At 42.5% G+C, this 17,889-nt stretch overlaps 1 protein-coding gene across 1 annotated transcript in view; it reads left to right on the top strand.

Annotated features, from left to right (window-relative positions):
* mypn (myopalladin) overlaps positions 1-17,889 on the top strand; it is a 32,687-nt gene extending 14,798 nt beyond the window's left edge. The window contains 13 exon segments of the mRNA XM_080782409.1: positions 72-786; positions 1,045-1,149; positions 2,798-4,126; positions 5,648-5,798; positions 6,786-6,863; positions 11,717-11,938; positions 12,163-12,312; positions 12,418-12,497; positions 13,172-13,309; positions 13,311-13,600; positions 14,001-14,166; positions 14,328-14,461; positions 15,413-17,889. Coding sequence (XP_080638535.1) covers positions 72-786; positions 1,045-1,149; positions 2,798-4,126; positions 5,648-5,798; positions 6,786-6,863; positions 11,717-11,938; positions 12,163-12,312; positions 12,418-12,497; positions 13,172-13,309; positions 13,311-13,600; positions 14,001-14,166; positions 14,328-14,461; positions 15,413-15,594 — 3,740 coding nt within the window. The 3' untranslated portion in view covers positions 15,595-17,889.

Below are 17,889 nucleotides of genomic sequence, written 5' to 3'. Positions count from 1 at the left end.
ACAAATAAAATGTATACAAAAAATGACTGCAGAATCCTGAGTTCTGCCTCTTTCTTTCAAATTCCAATCAGGCAGTGGCAATAACAGCGGAAGAACGGACCTCGGCCAAATCCAGGAACCTTCCTCGTCAGACTTCACCGCTCCAGCTGTGAAGCCTCCGCCGGAGGCTTCCGGGACCAACAGCACGAAGGCCCATTCCAGCACCATCCGTTTAGACACTCTGAGCTCCAGCACCGTACGCCTGGACCCTCTGAGCACCAGCACCCTCCGCCTGGACCCGCACAGCTCCAGCATGCTGCGTCCAGATGCCTCCGTCAGCAGCGCCAGTGTTCCCAGCTTGGACCCCCCGAGCCTCATCGGAGGCAGTCCCGGTACCGCCTCTCACAGCTTCAGCGCCCCGCGCCTAGACCCCCTCTACCTGAGCACGTGTCACCGGGACATGCTGCCGGGAACCAACGGAGGACACGTGGAGCCACAGGCTGCAGGCGGAGAGCTTCTCTCTTATCTGAAACCCTTCTCTGGTTCACCGATGGCCGAGTCTCCTCAGAGCTCCTCCGGCCTCAAGGCCGAGCAGGAAGTGTCCAGGCCCTCTTTGCCGACGTTATCTGACCTGGCTGCCGGCGGGGCTGCTAAAGTTAAGGCGGCCCCAAACCACCACAATGGGACCCCCACCACGGTGGTGGTGCCCCTTCCTGATCCTCCTGCCAACTCCTGCCTCAAGGGCGGTTTGACCAAACACAGAGATTCACGCTCCAGCTCCAGGGTTGGCCGCCGTGTGCACTTCAGGTCGGTGTTGATTTCGTCCAGACTGAAAACTATGGCGAAAAATGTTCGTCGACTACCGTTGTACACGGTAGTCTGCGAACAATTTCGTCAACACATAAAAACTAGACTAAATCAACTGTAGATTTAGTCAACAAAAATAAAACTAGACTAACACTAAAACATTTCAGGTGACTTAAGTGTGACTAAAACTAAATTAGAATGATTCAAAAGACTAAAAACTAAATCAACAATTTTCTGCCAAAAACAACACTACTTCAGGTTGCCAGAGGATGAGGAGGAGGAGGAAGAAAGTGACACCAGTCAGTCTGATGACATGGCTCAGGGCAATAAAGGACCACCACCAGTTCTGGCTAAACCCAAACTGTAAGTATAATAGCAAATAATTGTGATCTCTTCATGTGACAGTATGTTGAGTTGACCGCCTAAAACAGTGGTTCCCAAACTTCTTAGCCCGTGACCCAAAACACAAATTGTATGTCTCCCCCGGGACCCAAACTAGTGAAAAAAGCAGATCTACAAGCTCACAGCTTGTAGTTCGGCTATTTAAACATTTGTTTTCTAATTTATGGAATTTCTTCGATTTTTCGTTGATTTCTTCATGAAATTGCATTATTTATTATTTTACTCTGTCCCAACTCTGTCTGCCCAGTGACCCCCCCAGTGACTCCCCAGTGCCTCCCCAATGTATGCCCAGGGCCTCCCTAGTGACCCCCCAGCGCCGCAAAAAATCCTGCTTGGGGCGCCAGATTGCTCAGGACCGGCCCTGATGCTAGTGTTAAAAGCTATAATAACTAATAAGCTTATAATATATATATATATATATATATATATATTATAATATATTTTAATGACCCAAATCCACCCTAAACTGCGGTTTACAAAAAATAGAAGGACCCATAAAAATGTTTCCGCGACCCACAAATGGGTCCCGAGTCCCACTGTTTGGGAACCACTGGTCTAAAACACACTCGGAGTATAACACAAGGCAAAAATTATGTTTAATACATCACATTGTATACAATATATGAATATACACATTGTGTAGTAGAATATGATATATTACATATGGGTTGTATAGATAGTAATTAGTGTTACATTATATGAGTTTGACTATGAGTGCTATATTTAGAAACAGCAGCACAGGTGGGAGGGCTCTCCTCTCTAAGGCTCCACACAGTAGATGTAATCACAGTCGCATTTCACTGTTGAATTTATTTGGACCTAAAACATGTGGACTTTTACTCTCTCCAAAACAAAGGATGGCATTTTCTATTTGTAAGTTAAATTCCACAAATTTGTCATTGATAAATAATTTGTTTAGAATTGTTTGTAATGTCAAATTGTGAATGCAACTTTAATGATGAGTTGTTTTTATGTGGCACTGTATAGATATTTTATCATACATGGGAAGACAAACTTTTAAATAATATTAAAAGCTCATGTATTGTATACTTTACTGTGATTAAATGTGCCTGAAACAAGTGACAAAGCTCCTGTTTTGCCTGTAAGCTGAAAGTGTAGTGTTTGGAAGGTTCTTGAAGTACTTGTTGGTAGTCCATAAAAGGGCTCGATTTGAGAGGCACATACTCTCACCCATTCACCCATGCACCTCTGCTTTTCTTAACCGATTTTGACCTGGGACCAGATTATACTAAATGTCTTCTAAATCCTGACAGTTTTCTGAAAAACCTATGTTTCTATGTCAGTGGTTCACAAACCATTTCATGTCAAGGACCCCCACAATGATATGAAATTGGCGACTCATCTGAAAATATGTTGTTTCAGGGACCCCCCCAAGCAAAGATGTGAGTTAAAAACATTAGCTGTGAAAGACTATATAGTCACATTTTCACGACCTTTCAAAAATAGCGAGAGTGCCACGCTACAAGCTTATAGATCTGCTATGATAAAACAGCTAAAGTGGTTAAAAGCTATAAAGGTGACATACTGTAGATTAATATATTTTGACTTTCCGTTTCTCTTATCCCTTGCATCTAAATTATTTTGCCAGGGACCCGGCCCAGCTCCGGATCCTGCACAACCAGGTTCTTTTGGAACAGCAGCAGGATACCGAACCCGCCGCAGCCCAAACCCAGGTCCAGATTCCACCTCATCATGCCCAGATCCAACCACAGACCCCCCCGAGTCCTTCCGACGGCGTATGTTGGTCACCCCGAATGCACCATGAACCACATCCACAGCCTGGCCTGCCCCACCATACCACCGTGACTCCCCAACAGGCCCTCCACCCTGCTGCGCCTCCGCTGGCTACACCTGCGCCTGCGCCCATACCGGCACCCATAGTTACACCCACAGTTGCATCCGTAGCTGCACCCATAGTTGCATCCGTACCTGCACCCATGGCCACTCCTGCACCACCCACACCCATCTTTGCACCCATCCCTGAGCCCATATCGCCCCCGTCCATGTCCACACCACCCACTGTCACATCCTCACTGGTCTCCACTCCACTGCCGCCCCTACTAAACACCACGTTTGCACCTCTGTTAAACACGACGCGCCTGGCCCCCGCGAGCACGCTTCCATCTTCGCCGCAGCTGAAGACGGCCCCGCTGATGTCGCCCCTTCCTCCACGTGTCCCTCAGCTGAACGCAGCAGCCTCTAGTTCGTTGTTCAGCACAGCACTTCCCGTAACCCAGATGAACACCATCCACGCGTCCCACTTCAATCTGACCCCTTCATCCCTTTCCAGAACTGTGGCCTCGCCTCTTTTCAGCTCTCCTTTTACGCCTCAGGTCGGTGCGGTCCACACCTCATCAGACTCCTTCAACAGCACCAGCTTCGTCTCCTCCTCATCGCCGCAGATCACCTCCCCGACTCCGCTGCTGAGGAGCACCCACGCCTCCTTGATGAACCTGGCCCCCGCCTCCCAGAGCTTCAGCTACGCCCGGCCCAAGGAGTTCATCGCAGCGCAGCCGACAACGCCGCTCTCGCCCGTCCGGAGTCCGTCGCCGACGGAGTCGCCGGTTCCCTTGCTCCACGAGCTGGCTGCGGAGCTCAGCTCCTCTGCGGCCAGCTCCCCCACCATCCCCCCGTTCAGCCCGACGCCCAGGTTCTTCCCCACGCGGGTGCTGGGTTCTCCCACAAGTCCTTCGTCGTCCCTCGTGTCGTCCCCCACCCTGATGTCGGCTCCGTACCTGAACTCGGTGTTCAGGTACGGTGCCCAGTCGCCGCCCCGGGCCTCATCCTCTCCCACGTCCAGCAGCTCCACGCCCAGCCCCATACAGAACCCTGTGGCGTTCCTCAGCTCGGTGCTGCCGTCGCTCCACACAGCGCAGGCCACCAACTCCATGGGCCTGCCTAAGCGCGCTCCATCAGCGTAAGCCACTTCCTGGATTACCAGTGTGCCAGTGTTGATTTCGTCGACTAATGCTATGACAATTTTTTTTCGTCGACTAGTGTTTTTCACTGACGAAAACGAAATGGAAACTAAATTAAAACCAAGCTATGATGACTAAAACTAAGACTAAAACTTACAACTAGTGGGCTGTGGGCGCTGGGATGAGATGAGATGAGATGAGATATACTTTATTGTCCCACAAGGGGAAATTTGTCTTGGGCAAAAGTGCATTAGTACATACATCAACGCTTTTTAAAACAGACAGACAATACACAAAAGACAATACACAGTAGCAGCAAAGTACAAGTCACAAGAGTATCACAAGAGAAGTGCAAGTTGCAATAAGAGAAGGTATATAATATATAAAAAAAGTGCTAGAGTATTCACAGTAATATGCATTAAATATCTGATGAAGGTCAAGAAGTCCCTTCCCCACTAAGAACTATGAACTATGTGGCGGTTGTTTAGTAGAACAATTGAAGTGGGAAGAAAATAAAGTTTGAAGCGGTTGCTCTTGCAACGACACGCTCTGTAGCGTCTACCAGAGGGGGCGTGTTCCTCCACGTCATCAGTGTCCATACCCGAGGCGGGGTTGGCGAAAGGGCCTTTCTGTGTTTGCATGTTCTCCCCATGTCCCCTAGGGTAGGTACCCTCACAAAACACATGCAGTAATCCTGGTCTCTAAACTACCTTCCCCTGGCCTGATGGAGGGGATGGAACTGGTCGGAATAACGTGTTCCTTCCACACACTTTGTCCGACTGGGGAAACTCCTCATGCATAAGGAAGGAAGCATGAGGTCAGTCCACTGCCCCCCCAGGTTGGCAGAGGAAGTGTAGCGCCCAGGATTTCATTTCGATAATTGACACTGGGTTGCAAAATCGTGGAATAGAAATTAAGTAAAAATAAATACCGTATATTGACAATTTCGTCAACAACTTTGAACTAGACTAAAATATTAGGGAGGGACTACTGGACAAGACATCCAGTTTAAGTAAAAGACAAGTGATTTTACACTTGGTTGCGCGCTGAAAATCTAAAATCTACATGCTGAAGATCTACAATCTACAAGCTAGAGCTTGTAGATGCTATTTTCAGCAAGTGTAAAGTCATTGTGACGACATCAAGGCCCGCCAAAATGCATTTTAGTCGACTAAATCACCTGTAGATGTGGTCGTATAAAGTCCTATGATATTTATTCAACTAAAACTAGACTAACGCTAAAACATTCCAGGTGACTAAAACAAAATTAAGTTTTATTCAAAAAACTATGACTAAAACTAAAATCTAAATTTGATGCCAAAATCAACACTGCACGGCAGGTATGAGAAACGCAGGACGTTCCATTACGTTTGAGTGGTGCAACCATAGGGTGCAGCCACTCCAATGCCCAGCTTTGTCTGTCCCTGTGTCCCCGTGTTTAGGGTACCAACAGGGGGCGCTGTTGCAACACTCACTTCAGACAGGTCTGATTTTTTGTTTTATTGTCGTATTGTGTTCAGGCCACCTCAAGGCATACTGAAGAAGACACCCAGAACGCGCTTGTTGTCCGACGAAGACATCCGTGACAGTAAAGAGCAGCTCCTCCAGGACATCGAGAAAAAGCTTCGCTTTAGGGATGATTCCCTGCGCTTTGGACAACAACATCAACAGGTACAGTACCACATTATAGTCTCCAATGCTGCAAGTGTCACTGAGTGGTTCCAACTGTGTGAATATGTGACTAAATGAATGATAAATGAGCTCCTGTGTTTGTTTTGGAGTATTACCAAATGATTGGTCTTGCCTTCCTAGACATGTATTTGTGGTGGTGCTATAACACCTGGGGTCATCATCGCTATGTTTGCTTGTGGTGGACATTTTTGTCAACATTACATTTTTGCCACAGACATAGTAAAATGAGTGGACAAAAATATCACCAGAAACACATGAATAGATAGCCCTGAATGACCACAACAGGTCTGTAAAATGAACACTCAGAGTTAAGGGGGGTCTTTGCAAATAAAACATTTGAGAACCACTACTAGTGGACCCCTAATGTGCTATAGTGTCATAATAAATAATTGCCATACATATTCTGAAGAAAACCTAGAGATTGACATTCAGTAAGCTTATGATCAAAATAAGAACATTATTATAATGGTGTGTAAAACAGAAAATCTAAACATTGCCACAGACAAGATTAAGTCTTTGCCATTGTCTGTCTACGGACATGTTGATGATGGTGACCCCTGTATGACACTACATGGGGTAAAGTAGAATGTGGTCAGATGGACACTGAGGGTCAAGTGCTCCCATCATCGTTCCATTCCCAATCATTCATTTATCATGTTCATTTGTCTTCATGTGTGTCTGTTCAATAACATCCATATGGATCACACATGATCCATGGTACTGAATGAGCCTGCCTGTGCAGTGTGTACTCGTCTATTCATCTGTGTGTGTGTGTGTGTGTGTGTGTGTGTGTGTGTGTGTGTGTGTGTGTGTGTGTGTGTGTGTGTGTGTGTGTGTGTGTGTGTGTGTGTGTGTGTGTGTGTGTGTGTGTGTGTGTGTGTGTGTGTGTGTGTGTGTGTGTGTGTGTGTGTGTGTGTGTGTGTGTGTGCGCGTGTGTGTTCCTCATCCATCCCTATCCTCTCATAGAAGCTGAATTATGAGGGGAAAACGGGGAGCACCCCCCTTGGACCAAACTGTCCTGCTACTGTCTTTAACTATGAAGAGGTACAACAAGGACCTTCCTCCATTCCAAGCACTGTATTGGCTGTATTGGTTCCTGATTAAGTTACTCATATATAGTCATTTCAAAGGATATTTAATACATTATAATATATTATAATGTTTGTACGGTATCTAATGTTGCATTCAATCTTTTTGTTATGCATGAATAATTCCCCTAAAACATAAACCTAGTTAAAGTTGGTCCAGTGATGGTTATATCTTATGATGTTGCTAATACAAGACATGTATTTACCATAGACTTTCAGCCAATGAGTCGTTCAATGAAGGTTGAAGAATTCCCCATTGACGCTTGCAGCCTTTATTAGCCCCGTATACTCTCAGAAAACCAATATAACAACCAGCTCAGTGGCCTTGTGGTTAGGAGTGTCCGCCCTGAAACTGGGAGGTCGGGGTTCAATCCCTGGCCTGGTCATACCAAAGATTCTAAAAACGGGCCCCAATGCCTCCCTGCTTAATTGGCACTCGGCATCAAGGGTTGGATTGGGGGGTTAGATCAACTACAAATGATTACCGGGCGCAGCACGGATTGAACCTATAAACAATTTAATTTAGGTATGGTTTTGACACTCAATTCATGATTAACGTTCCAATTTTGGAGGTCTGGCTCATGGACTACAAACTTGATAATTTAGCTGGGGACCCCCTGGAACTGCCTCAAGGACCGCTAGTGTATGTGACAAATAGTAGGACTTTGGAACATACCAGAACAATAGGTCATCATTATATGGCCATTCCTGATCAATCTGAGCTCATCAAACCTTTACAATGTCCAAGCATATTTGCCTCGCTGATATTCAGTACTTTCGCATTGTGAGCTTGTAGATCGGCTATTTTCAAAAGTTTTATACATTTGAAAACTTGAAATGGGAACATTTCTGCTTAATGAGTAGCCTACTTTCTACTTTTGGTACTTTAAGTACATTTTGATGCCAATACTTTTACTCAAGAAGAGTTTGAATTCCAGACTTTTACTTGTAACGCAAGTACTCTTATATTGCAGTATTGATACTTTTACTTAAGTAAAACATTTGAGTATTTTTTCCAACACTGGTCTTTTGATATGAAATTAATTGTTCGTTGAATGAATCTAGTGCTATGTCCGTCGGAATGCATTATCAGAGTATCTGGGCACTCCATATATGGGGTTTTAAGGATTTAGAGAACCGCTGATCTGACTGACTGCTCAGTCACCCCTCGGGGCCTCTGTCTCTGCGATACAAACACCATGTTTGAAGTCAAGTCGATGGAGACAAGAGACACGCAACAAACACGTGCAGGCACTGGGAGATTACATGCATTAATAGAGAGACTCAGAGAAGATAAGATTGAAATGTCTTTACTAATCACATGTTGTAATATAACACAAGAGCATTCAATGCAGGCTTTTACACTGCATCTCTGCATTTTCAGCTGCATTTTCAAATACCAAGGAGGACTCATTTATATTTTTGTTACATGAATGTTTTTTGCTTGACAATTTGCATTTTGCTTGACGAATGACTCTAATCACTTCGCATTATTTATGTTATCAAGTGGTTTAAAGCCACAATGTCTGTATCTTAATGTCCGTGGGTGGGAAGCCAGTTGGGAGGGGGGGGGGGGATATCTGTCTCTGCACTAACAACTTCCTACAGGTTGGCCAAGGTTCTGGGTGGGATAGCATATTCCTCACAGTGGTGGAACTGAGTACATTTACTCAAGTACTGTACTTAAGTACCATTTTGACTTTTTTACTTTACTGGAGTATTTAAAAAAAAATCTGTACTTTTACTTCTACTCCACTACACTAACAATATTGCACTTTTACTTCACTGCAATTATTTGAAAACTTTAGTTACTGTACTTGTTACCCGCGACGCATTGTGGAGCTTGTACTGTAGATCGGCTATTCTCTAAAGATTCTTTTAATACATTTGAAAACTTTAAATAGGACATTCTGCACAATGAGTACTTTTACTTTTGGTACTTTAAGTACATTTTGATGCCAATACTTTAGTACTTACTCAAGTACATTTTGAATTTTGTACTTTTACTTATTGCCATATTGCTGTTTTGATACTTTTACTTGATGATGTTGCTAATACAAGACATGTATTTACCATAGACTTTCAGCCAATGAGTCGTTCAATGAAGGTTGAAGAATTCCCCATTGACGCTTGCAGCCTTTATTAGCCCCGTATACTCTCAGAAAACCAATATAACAACCAGCTCAGTGGCCTTGTGGTTAGGAGTGTCCGCCCTGAAACTGGGAGGTCGGGGTTCAATCCCTGGCCTGGTCATACCAAAGATTCTAAAAACGGGCCCCAATGCCTCCCTGCTTAATTGGCACTCGGCATCAAGGGTTGGATTGGGGGGTTAGATCAACTACAAATGATTACCGGGCGCAGCACGGATTGAACCTATAAACAATTTAATTTAGGTATGGTTTTGACACTCAATTCATGATTAACGTTCCAATTTTGGAGGTCTGGCTCATGGACTACAAACTTGATAATTTAGCTGGGGACCCCCTGGAACTGCCTCAAGGACCGCTAGTGTATGTGACAAATAGTAGGACTTTGGAACATACCAGAACAATAGGTCATCATTATATGGCCATTCCTGATCAATCTGAGCTCATCAAACCTTTACAATGTCCAAGCATATTTGCCTCGCTGATATTCAGTACTTTCGCATTGTGAGCTTGTAGATCGGCTATTTTCAAAAGTTTTATACATTTGAAAACTTGAAATGGGAACATTTCTGCTTAATGAGTAGCCTACTTTCTACTTTTGGTACTTTAAGTACATTTTGATGCCAATACTTTTACTCAAGAAGAGTTTGAATTCCAGACTTTTACTTGTAACGCAAGTACTCTTATATTGCAGTATTGATACTTTTACTTAAGTAAAACATTTGAGTATTTTTTCCAACACTGGTCTTTTGATATGAAATTAATTGTTCGTTGAATGAATCTAGTGCTATGTCCGTCGGAATGCATTATCAGAGTATCTGGGCACTCCATATATGGGGTTTTAAGGATTTAGAGAACCGCTGATCTGACTGACTGCTCAGTCACCCCTCGGGGCCTCTGTCTCTGCGATACAAACACCATGTTTGAAGTCAAGTCGATGGAGACAAGAGACACGCAACAAACACGTGCAGGCACTGGGAGATTACATGCATTAATAGAGAGACTCAGAGAAGATAAGATTGAAATGTCTTTACTAATCACATGTTGTAATATAACACAAGAGCATTCAATGCAGGCTTTTACACTGCATCTCTGCATTTTCAGCTGCATTTTCAAATACCAAGGAGGACTCATTTATATTTTTGTTACATGAATGTTTTTTGCTTGACAATTTGCATTTTGCTTGACGAATGACTCTAATCACTTCGCATTATTTATGTTATCAAGTGGTTTAAAGCCACAATGTCTGTATCTTAATGTCCGTGGGTGGGAAGCCAGTTGGGAGGGGGGGGGGGGATATCTGTCTCTGCACTAACAACTTCCTACAGGTTGGCCAAGGTTCTGGGTGGGATAGCATATTCCTCACAGTGGTGGAACTGAGTACATTTACTCAAGTACTGTACTTAAGTACCATTTTGACTTTTTTACTTTACTGGAGTATTTAAAAAAAAATCTGTACTTTTACTTCTACTCCACTACACTAACAATATTGCACTTTTACTTCACTGCAATTATTTGAAAACTTTAGTTACTGTACTTGTTACCCGCGACGCATTGTGGAGCTTGTACTGTAGATCGGCTATTCTCTAAAGATTCTTTTAATACATTTGAAAACTTTAAATAGGACATTCTGCACAATGAGTACTTTTACTTTTGGTACTTTAAGTACATTTTGATGCCAATACTTTAGTACTTACTCAAGTACATTTTGAATTTTGTACTTTTACTTATTGCCATATTGCTGTTTTGATACTTTTACTTAAGTAAAAAGATGGAGTGCTTTTTCCACCACTGATTCCTCAGCATGCTTCACGGTTTATGCCTTCCCAGTCAGATGACACTTGGTTGTCGACACCCTTCTGAGGCCAAACGGTCGGGCTTAGCAGTGACAGGGTCTATACACATGGGGGAGAATTGGCATAACACCAAAATTGGGAGAAAAAAGATTAAAGGACTACTTCAGACATTTCCAACGATCTTCATATATTTGGTCCTCACTGATGCTCATGATACGGTAAAATGACAACATTTTTGTCTACTCGATCTGTTTCAGAAGAGGGATGTGGACAGTTCAGAAACCTGCCTACCAGTGACAACATCGTTCAGCAGGTGTTTTTCTTTATCTTTTCTTTATTTTTTTATTACCGGTATTAGTGTAGATTTTCGTCTTACACAAACCCATTGACAATGAATGGAGAATTTTCATCATATGTGTCTAAGCAAATAAACGTTTTTTTTTATTAACGCAAGAACAATGGCTTCCATTATAGCATGCCAACTTTCCAGGAATGCCTGCAGTTTCGATTATCTTGGAATCCCCAACGATGATGTCACTGGTGGTAAGCGGGTTTCAGAACTTTCCGCAGCCCTCCTCTGAGACAGACGGAGTAAGAAATAAATGGAGTACCAATTATATGAAGATGGGTTGAAAATGGTTGAAGTCGTCCTTTAAGATTAAAATAATGTCGTGAAATGGTATATAAATGCCCACCTCCAAGTGCATGTTCCGGGTGTGTTAGGCACACACAGATAGTGTTTTGCACCTTATGACCGTATCCATACGTGAGGACTTTAGACGAGCGACTCTAAAATGCAAAGAGATTGGTCCTCTGGTAATGTGACGTGATTCAGCACATTTATATAGTGCTCTTTCTTGTTCTAGGAGTACAGAGTGTCCAACTTTGAGCAGAGGCTAATGAGTGAGATAGAGTACCGCTTGGAGCGCATGCCAGTGGAGGAGTCTGACGACGAGGTGCAGCATGCGGAGGTCCCTACGGGGAAGTGCATCGCGCCCATCTTTGACAAGAAGCTGAAGAACTTCAGAGCAATGGAAGGCGTGCCTGTCACGTTCTCCTGTAAAGTAGTGGGCATCCCTATACCAAAGGTGAGGACGAGGTCGACATATTCTAGATATAAATGATTTAATAATTCAACACATCACTAATCCAAATATTTAGTTTTCAGCTTTTTCCCCCCTTTGGTAAAGTAGTTTCTGTTGCAATCGTCATGTCTTGATCAATCTCCTTCAAAGTGTCGCCGCTTTGCATCAAGTGGCTAAAATAAAATAAAGGGTTGGCCTTCATCGTTAACGGGCGTTTTTCTCTTTAGGTGTACTGGTTCAAAGATGGTAAGCAAATCTTGAGGAGGAACGAGCATTACAAGAAGATCAGAGAGAGGGACGGGACGTGTGCCTTGCACATAGAAACCACCAACAATGACGATGACGGAAACTACACCGTCATGGCAGCTAATCCCCAAGTAAAAAACCTCACACTCACACTTCCTATGTGCTTCCCAGCTTCCCTCTTCTTCTTTTTTTGCTCAACCGCCAAATCTGATCAGCTGTTTGATTTCCTATACCAGGGACGTATCAGCTGCTCTGGGCATTTGATCATCCAAACGGGTCCCCCAAGAAACCGAATGACGCCTATTAACTCTCAGAGGTGAGTGATCTGCCGATGTACAGTATGGACCAAACATCCTGCAGCATGGATGCACAATTGCACATGCAGGATAATTATTTTGATTTATTGATTTTGATTGATAATTTTATTAGACAATAAGATGCAAAACAGTACATGGTACAGTAACGCACATTTGGCCATGGAACATCACCGAAGAAAGATCTTGCGGTCTTGTTTCCATCCGTGGGACCCCATGCATGCATTCACAACAACATCAACAATAACAACAATTTCAATATCTCAACAAGACATTAAATCTATGTAGAACAAACATTATTTCTAAACAATTGCGACCTTCGTCATATAATCGGTTCAGGAATATAAAAGAAGACATATCACAGACTTTCTTTTAGATGTGCACAGAGTACATAATCTTATTTGAGGATCTAAACAGTGGCAGGTATTGTTTCTGGTGGTATCGCAAGATTTGGCTGCCAGATAGGAAACGGTGGACAGTTACTGTCTATATGTCATTCAAAAATGGTGTTTTCTCATGAGCTGGTCACCGGGCTCTCATTGACTCCAATGCATTCCACTGAAATTCCGGGTGTAGTTGGGCTCCCATGGTGCGACGAACCTGCCGTCTGGAATTGTGTGGTAGCGAAACTGACGTTGGTGTCTTTACCTTCTTTTTTTATATACCTTGATTACAGGGTGCGAGCCCGTATACAGGAAGTCGAGGAGGGAGAGCAAACGCAGGAGCGGTTCTTTCGACCTCACTTCCTCCAGGCTCCAGGTGACATGGTTGTTCACGAAGGAAGACTCTGTAGACTAGACTGCAAGGTAGGCGGCAGGTGACATGAGACCCACGGAATGTTCTGGCGACATTGTCTTAGTGGAAGTGCCGTTTATTCCTGCCGTTGTGTTTCCGCAGGTGAATGGTCTTCCTAACCCTGAGCTGATGTGGTTGGTCAACGGGAGGCCAATCTATCCAGATCTTATTCACAGGATGATGGTGCGGGAGAATGGCATCCATTCGCTGGTCATTGACCCTGCCACACAGAATGATGCCGGCACCTATACCTGCATTGCAAGTAATAAAGCAGGACAGAGCTCCTTCTGTCTAGAACTCAAAGTCGTAGGTAAGGACTTCATCATACTGTACTGTGTATATATGGTAGTAGAATTTGTCAGAATTGTATTGAGAGGATGGCCCCTTGAGATGCAGCATCTCGTTTTAGAGGGGGTCCTAACCCTAACCCTGACCCGACTCATTTACATATGGAAATAATGGAGAAAACAGTACTATAATCTGTGTCAAAGTTAGTAGTAAACATGTGTGCAAGCAGTATTAGAAGCATGAACAGGTTGTTAGGAGATGTGAATACAGGGAAGTCCTGAAACGGCCAAGAGAGGTGTATACATCTCAGCGTAATACTACCATATCAAACAGATTTTAGTAATAAATAATTAGCCAGAATAACATTATAGTACTCTGTGCTGTGCAAAATAGAGTAATCTTTTGAGTTGTGTCCACTTTAGAGAGAGAAATGAAGCAGGCTCCTCTGTTTGTGGAGAAGCTTCAGAACACAGGCATCCCAGAGGGCAGCCCTGTCAGGCTGGAGTGTCGGGTGGTAGGCATGCCCCCTCCCATTATCTTCTGGAAGAAGGACAATGACACCATTCCTAAAGCCACGGACAGAATCAGGTTAGAGTTCAACATCGGGGACTTTTGTAGAAAAGCTATTTGTCTGAATTTGCACGCAATACACATTGTATAAGTACTCAGAGCTTGCAAGTCATGTTAGCATGACTTCTACCCTAACCCTATAAGTATCTGAGGCGTCTGTGAATGTGTATTTATTTCAGCATGCACCAGGATCCTACTGGATATGTGTGTATCGTTATCCAGCCAACCAGGAAAGAGGATGCTGGCTGGTTCACAGTGTCAGCTAAAAATGAGGCTGGAATTGTATCTTGCACGTGCAGACTAGACATATATGGTAATGTGTAAAGAATAAATCTCTCGGCAGCCACAGTTGCCATCACACCATCTGCTTATACAGTAGAAACCTCAGTGTTAATCAATTCATATGGACCATAGGAAATATCATAGGCAATATCCAACAGTTTGATCATTACTACTAAGTGAAATACTGAGGTTTAATTTAACTCTCAGTGACCCTTACAGGTACTGAAACTCAGAGTTAAATGTTCACAGTACAAGATGTTTACTGTCACATGCACGTGTACAATAAAACTGGTACCAACATTTAGTTAGGGAAAGTTAGAGAAATGTGTGTCTACTATCACCTATCAATTTGTTCCAAGCCAACCTTCTTGTGAAACTTTGTGACAGCTGCTGAAAGTTGGGGTACCATTAACAACCTACTGTATATATGGCAACATTTTCAAAATGTCATTATGCTTTAAGTAGCATGTGACATGTCAAACTAGGGGGGGTTAGTCCATTGCAAGCATTAGTTTTGCACGAAAAACACTCCTTGGGCTAAAGTCGGCCATAGCCACTGTGCCAATGTGTTGACCTCATCACATTTGTGATGACGGCTATGGCCATTTTAGTCGAAGGAGTGTTTTTTGTGCAAAACTAATGCTTGCAATGAATTCAGAATCATGAAAACCCCCTAGTTTGACACATCACATGCTACTTAAAGCATAATGACATTTTCAAAATGTTGCCTTATAGGTTGTTAATGGTATCCCAACTTTCAGCAGGTGTCACAAAGTTTCCCAAGGGAGTTGGGTTGGACCAAATTGAGAGGTGATAGTAGACACAAATCCATAGGCTGAAAAATACCCAGGAATTTGCTGTGTACGTATAACTATGTAATTGACTTAGAATCTATCTCAAATATTATGTCAAATAATTATGTAGGCAAGTGGTGATCATCAATCTGCTTAGTAAAAGTGTTCTTGTCTGTGTGGACCCGCAGCTCAGTGGCATCAGAGCGTCCACATGCCAATGAAGAAGGCTCCTCATCGCGCGGGCAGCCGCTACGCGGCTCTGACAGGCCAGGGGCTGGACATCAGGTCAGCTTTCCCCACTTCTGAGAACAGCCCCATCCTGTTCTCCAGCTCTCCTCCTGAGGTTACGCTGGAGAGCGAGGAGCTGTGAGACCGACCGCCTTGGAGGCTGCAACACTGTGAATATTCGCCACGCACGGCAGAATCCTCTGAGGTCTCCTGAGAATGTAATGTCAAGGGTTTCTTTATTCCAAAAGTACTCCGTATAATTTCTGTATTTTTTGGCAGAATCCATTTAATTTGAGTAAACCACAGTTAAAGTCTCTTTTCAAATGGTGGAAAGAATGAAACTCTTGATGTGCTGCGTTCTACATTTTGTGATAAATTTACCTTTTTGATTTGAGGTGGCGACTGTGGATAAGACAATTAAGAGCTTTCAGGATTATTGACCATATCCACGGCCACCTTTTCACTCTCACTTTACACCCCTCTCCACCCCCCAAGTATGACACAGCAACTCAATGCAATTTGTGAATATGGTCAATTGCCTCCAGCGTATTGTGTGATATGAGTGATGCATTTAAAGTAAGGGATGCACTCAAAACATAGTAACAGAAGAAGTTATTGTCTCACCTGCTAGATGGCAAAGCTATCGGAACTGATGGTAGGTTAGTCACCATTCCTATTTATTTGTCATTTGTGTGTTATTCACATACAAAAATAATAATAATAGCAAAAAGACAGACAGGTTTGCAAAGTCTTAGTTCACGAGCCACTGGTGGAGTTGAATTATTCATACCGTAGTTTTTTTTCTATACTTTGTTTCTTTGTTTAGGTTGTTGTTGAATGTTTGACAAAATATTTAATTTTATGTTATATTCTACTGTACATCTGCTCTTAAACTGTAGTTGTACTCTTGATGCGGTACTTGTACCATATATATTTTTGAAAAACATGTTACAGTATATTATACCAATGCCGGTGTGTTTGAAAGTTTATATGAAAGGATTCATAAATTATTGTTTAAGGAATTTATAAATTATTGCTTATTATTAATTAAGTATGATGAAAAGATTAATATAATTAAAGACATTATTAGAGGATACTGATCGATGTTTTATTGTGCCATTTAGAGCCGGTTCTTTAATTTGTTCCAAGGAATGCGGTTTTAAATTTATTTAGTGAGAAATCGAACATGTAAATGAATCACACTTTTGCACCATGTTTTGGTTGAAGGAGACGCAATGCAGTATAACGAAGTCGCTTTTAAAGATGATATAGTGTACTGTATGTCTCATTTTAGCTCATTGCCACACAATTGAACTCTGTTATTAAGACTCAAGAGTAGCACAGTGAATTTACTGCAGTTCAAACACAAAACGTCATGTTTATGCCAATATAAAGTGAGGTCTTTGTCCTGCTAAGTGCTAATGCTTCATTTATACTCTGTGGTACGGCGGTGTGACTCTGCGAATGTCGCTCGAAGTCGGATGTTTTCGATGAATGAAGTATGCATTGGGCTTAATTCGATTAGAATAACACAACGAGCTGCATTGGCCATACTTTTAAGGCAGTAGAGTCTTTAGCTACTTTTAGGCTAATACTATGAGTTTCAATGTCAAAGCAGGCTTAATTGATTTAGGGACACGGCGTTGAGTGAAATATTGGATATTAAGACATAACTTTGATTGAAACACATTATGAAACATCCAAGTCGGTATAAAAAAACAATATTAAGAAAAATAAATGTTTTGAAGCACATATTGAATTCATGTAAAATTGCACAATGTAAAATAGTAGGTTGTTTTCTCAGAATAAAGTTATATTTATTCAAACTCAAAGTATTGTAATTATCTAGCTCAGTGTTTCTAAAACTTTATTCTCTACCATAATGTTGAATTCACAAAACATTCTTCCTGATACTGACAAATAATATTGTTTTATATTTCTGTCATAGGCGCGATTCATACTGAACAATTCTGACGAGCTGAAATCATTTCGGCACTACAGCGGTAAAATAGGAGTATGAATCAGCCCTTAGCCTCGATCCCCACCCTTAACTGATTGACTGAGTGAGTACCCCAAAGGCAGTGTCCCATTTAAAAATCGGTGTTCTGGCTTGATCAAGTAGATATAATTATCTGCATGGTGACTAGACATCACCTGATATTTCTCAGATTTTATCACTTTAACGTGCACTTTCAGTGGTGGAAATACTTTTGAAGTTACTATATAGTAACTAAAGCTGTTAAAACATTGTAATAGTTGCCTCTGAGATGTAGCGATACTTCATTTTGTGTATGAAGTATCACACGATGCCTGAAGAAGGTCTATTGACCGAAACTTTGCCATAAGCCTTAAGAAAAGTTATTTACTTTGCACTTATTGTGCAAGTGCAGACGATGTGAGCCTGTGAGGGTTATTTAATTTTGTTCTATTTGTATGA

Source organism: Protomyctophum bolini (genome assembly GCF_963924005.1).
Source record: "Protomyctophum bolini genome assembly, chromosome: 14".
Lineage (NCBI taxonomy): Eukaryota > Metazoa > Chordata > Actinopteri > Myctophiformes > Myctophidae > Protomyctophum > Protomyctophum bolini.
The sequence above is the reverse complement of the archived record's forward strand: the minus strand, read 5'-3'. Positions and strand labels throughout refer to the sequence as shown.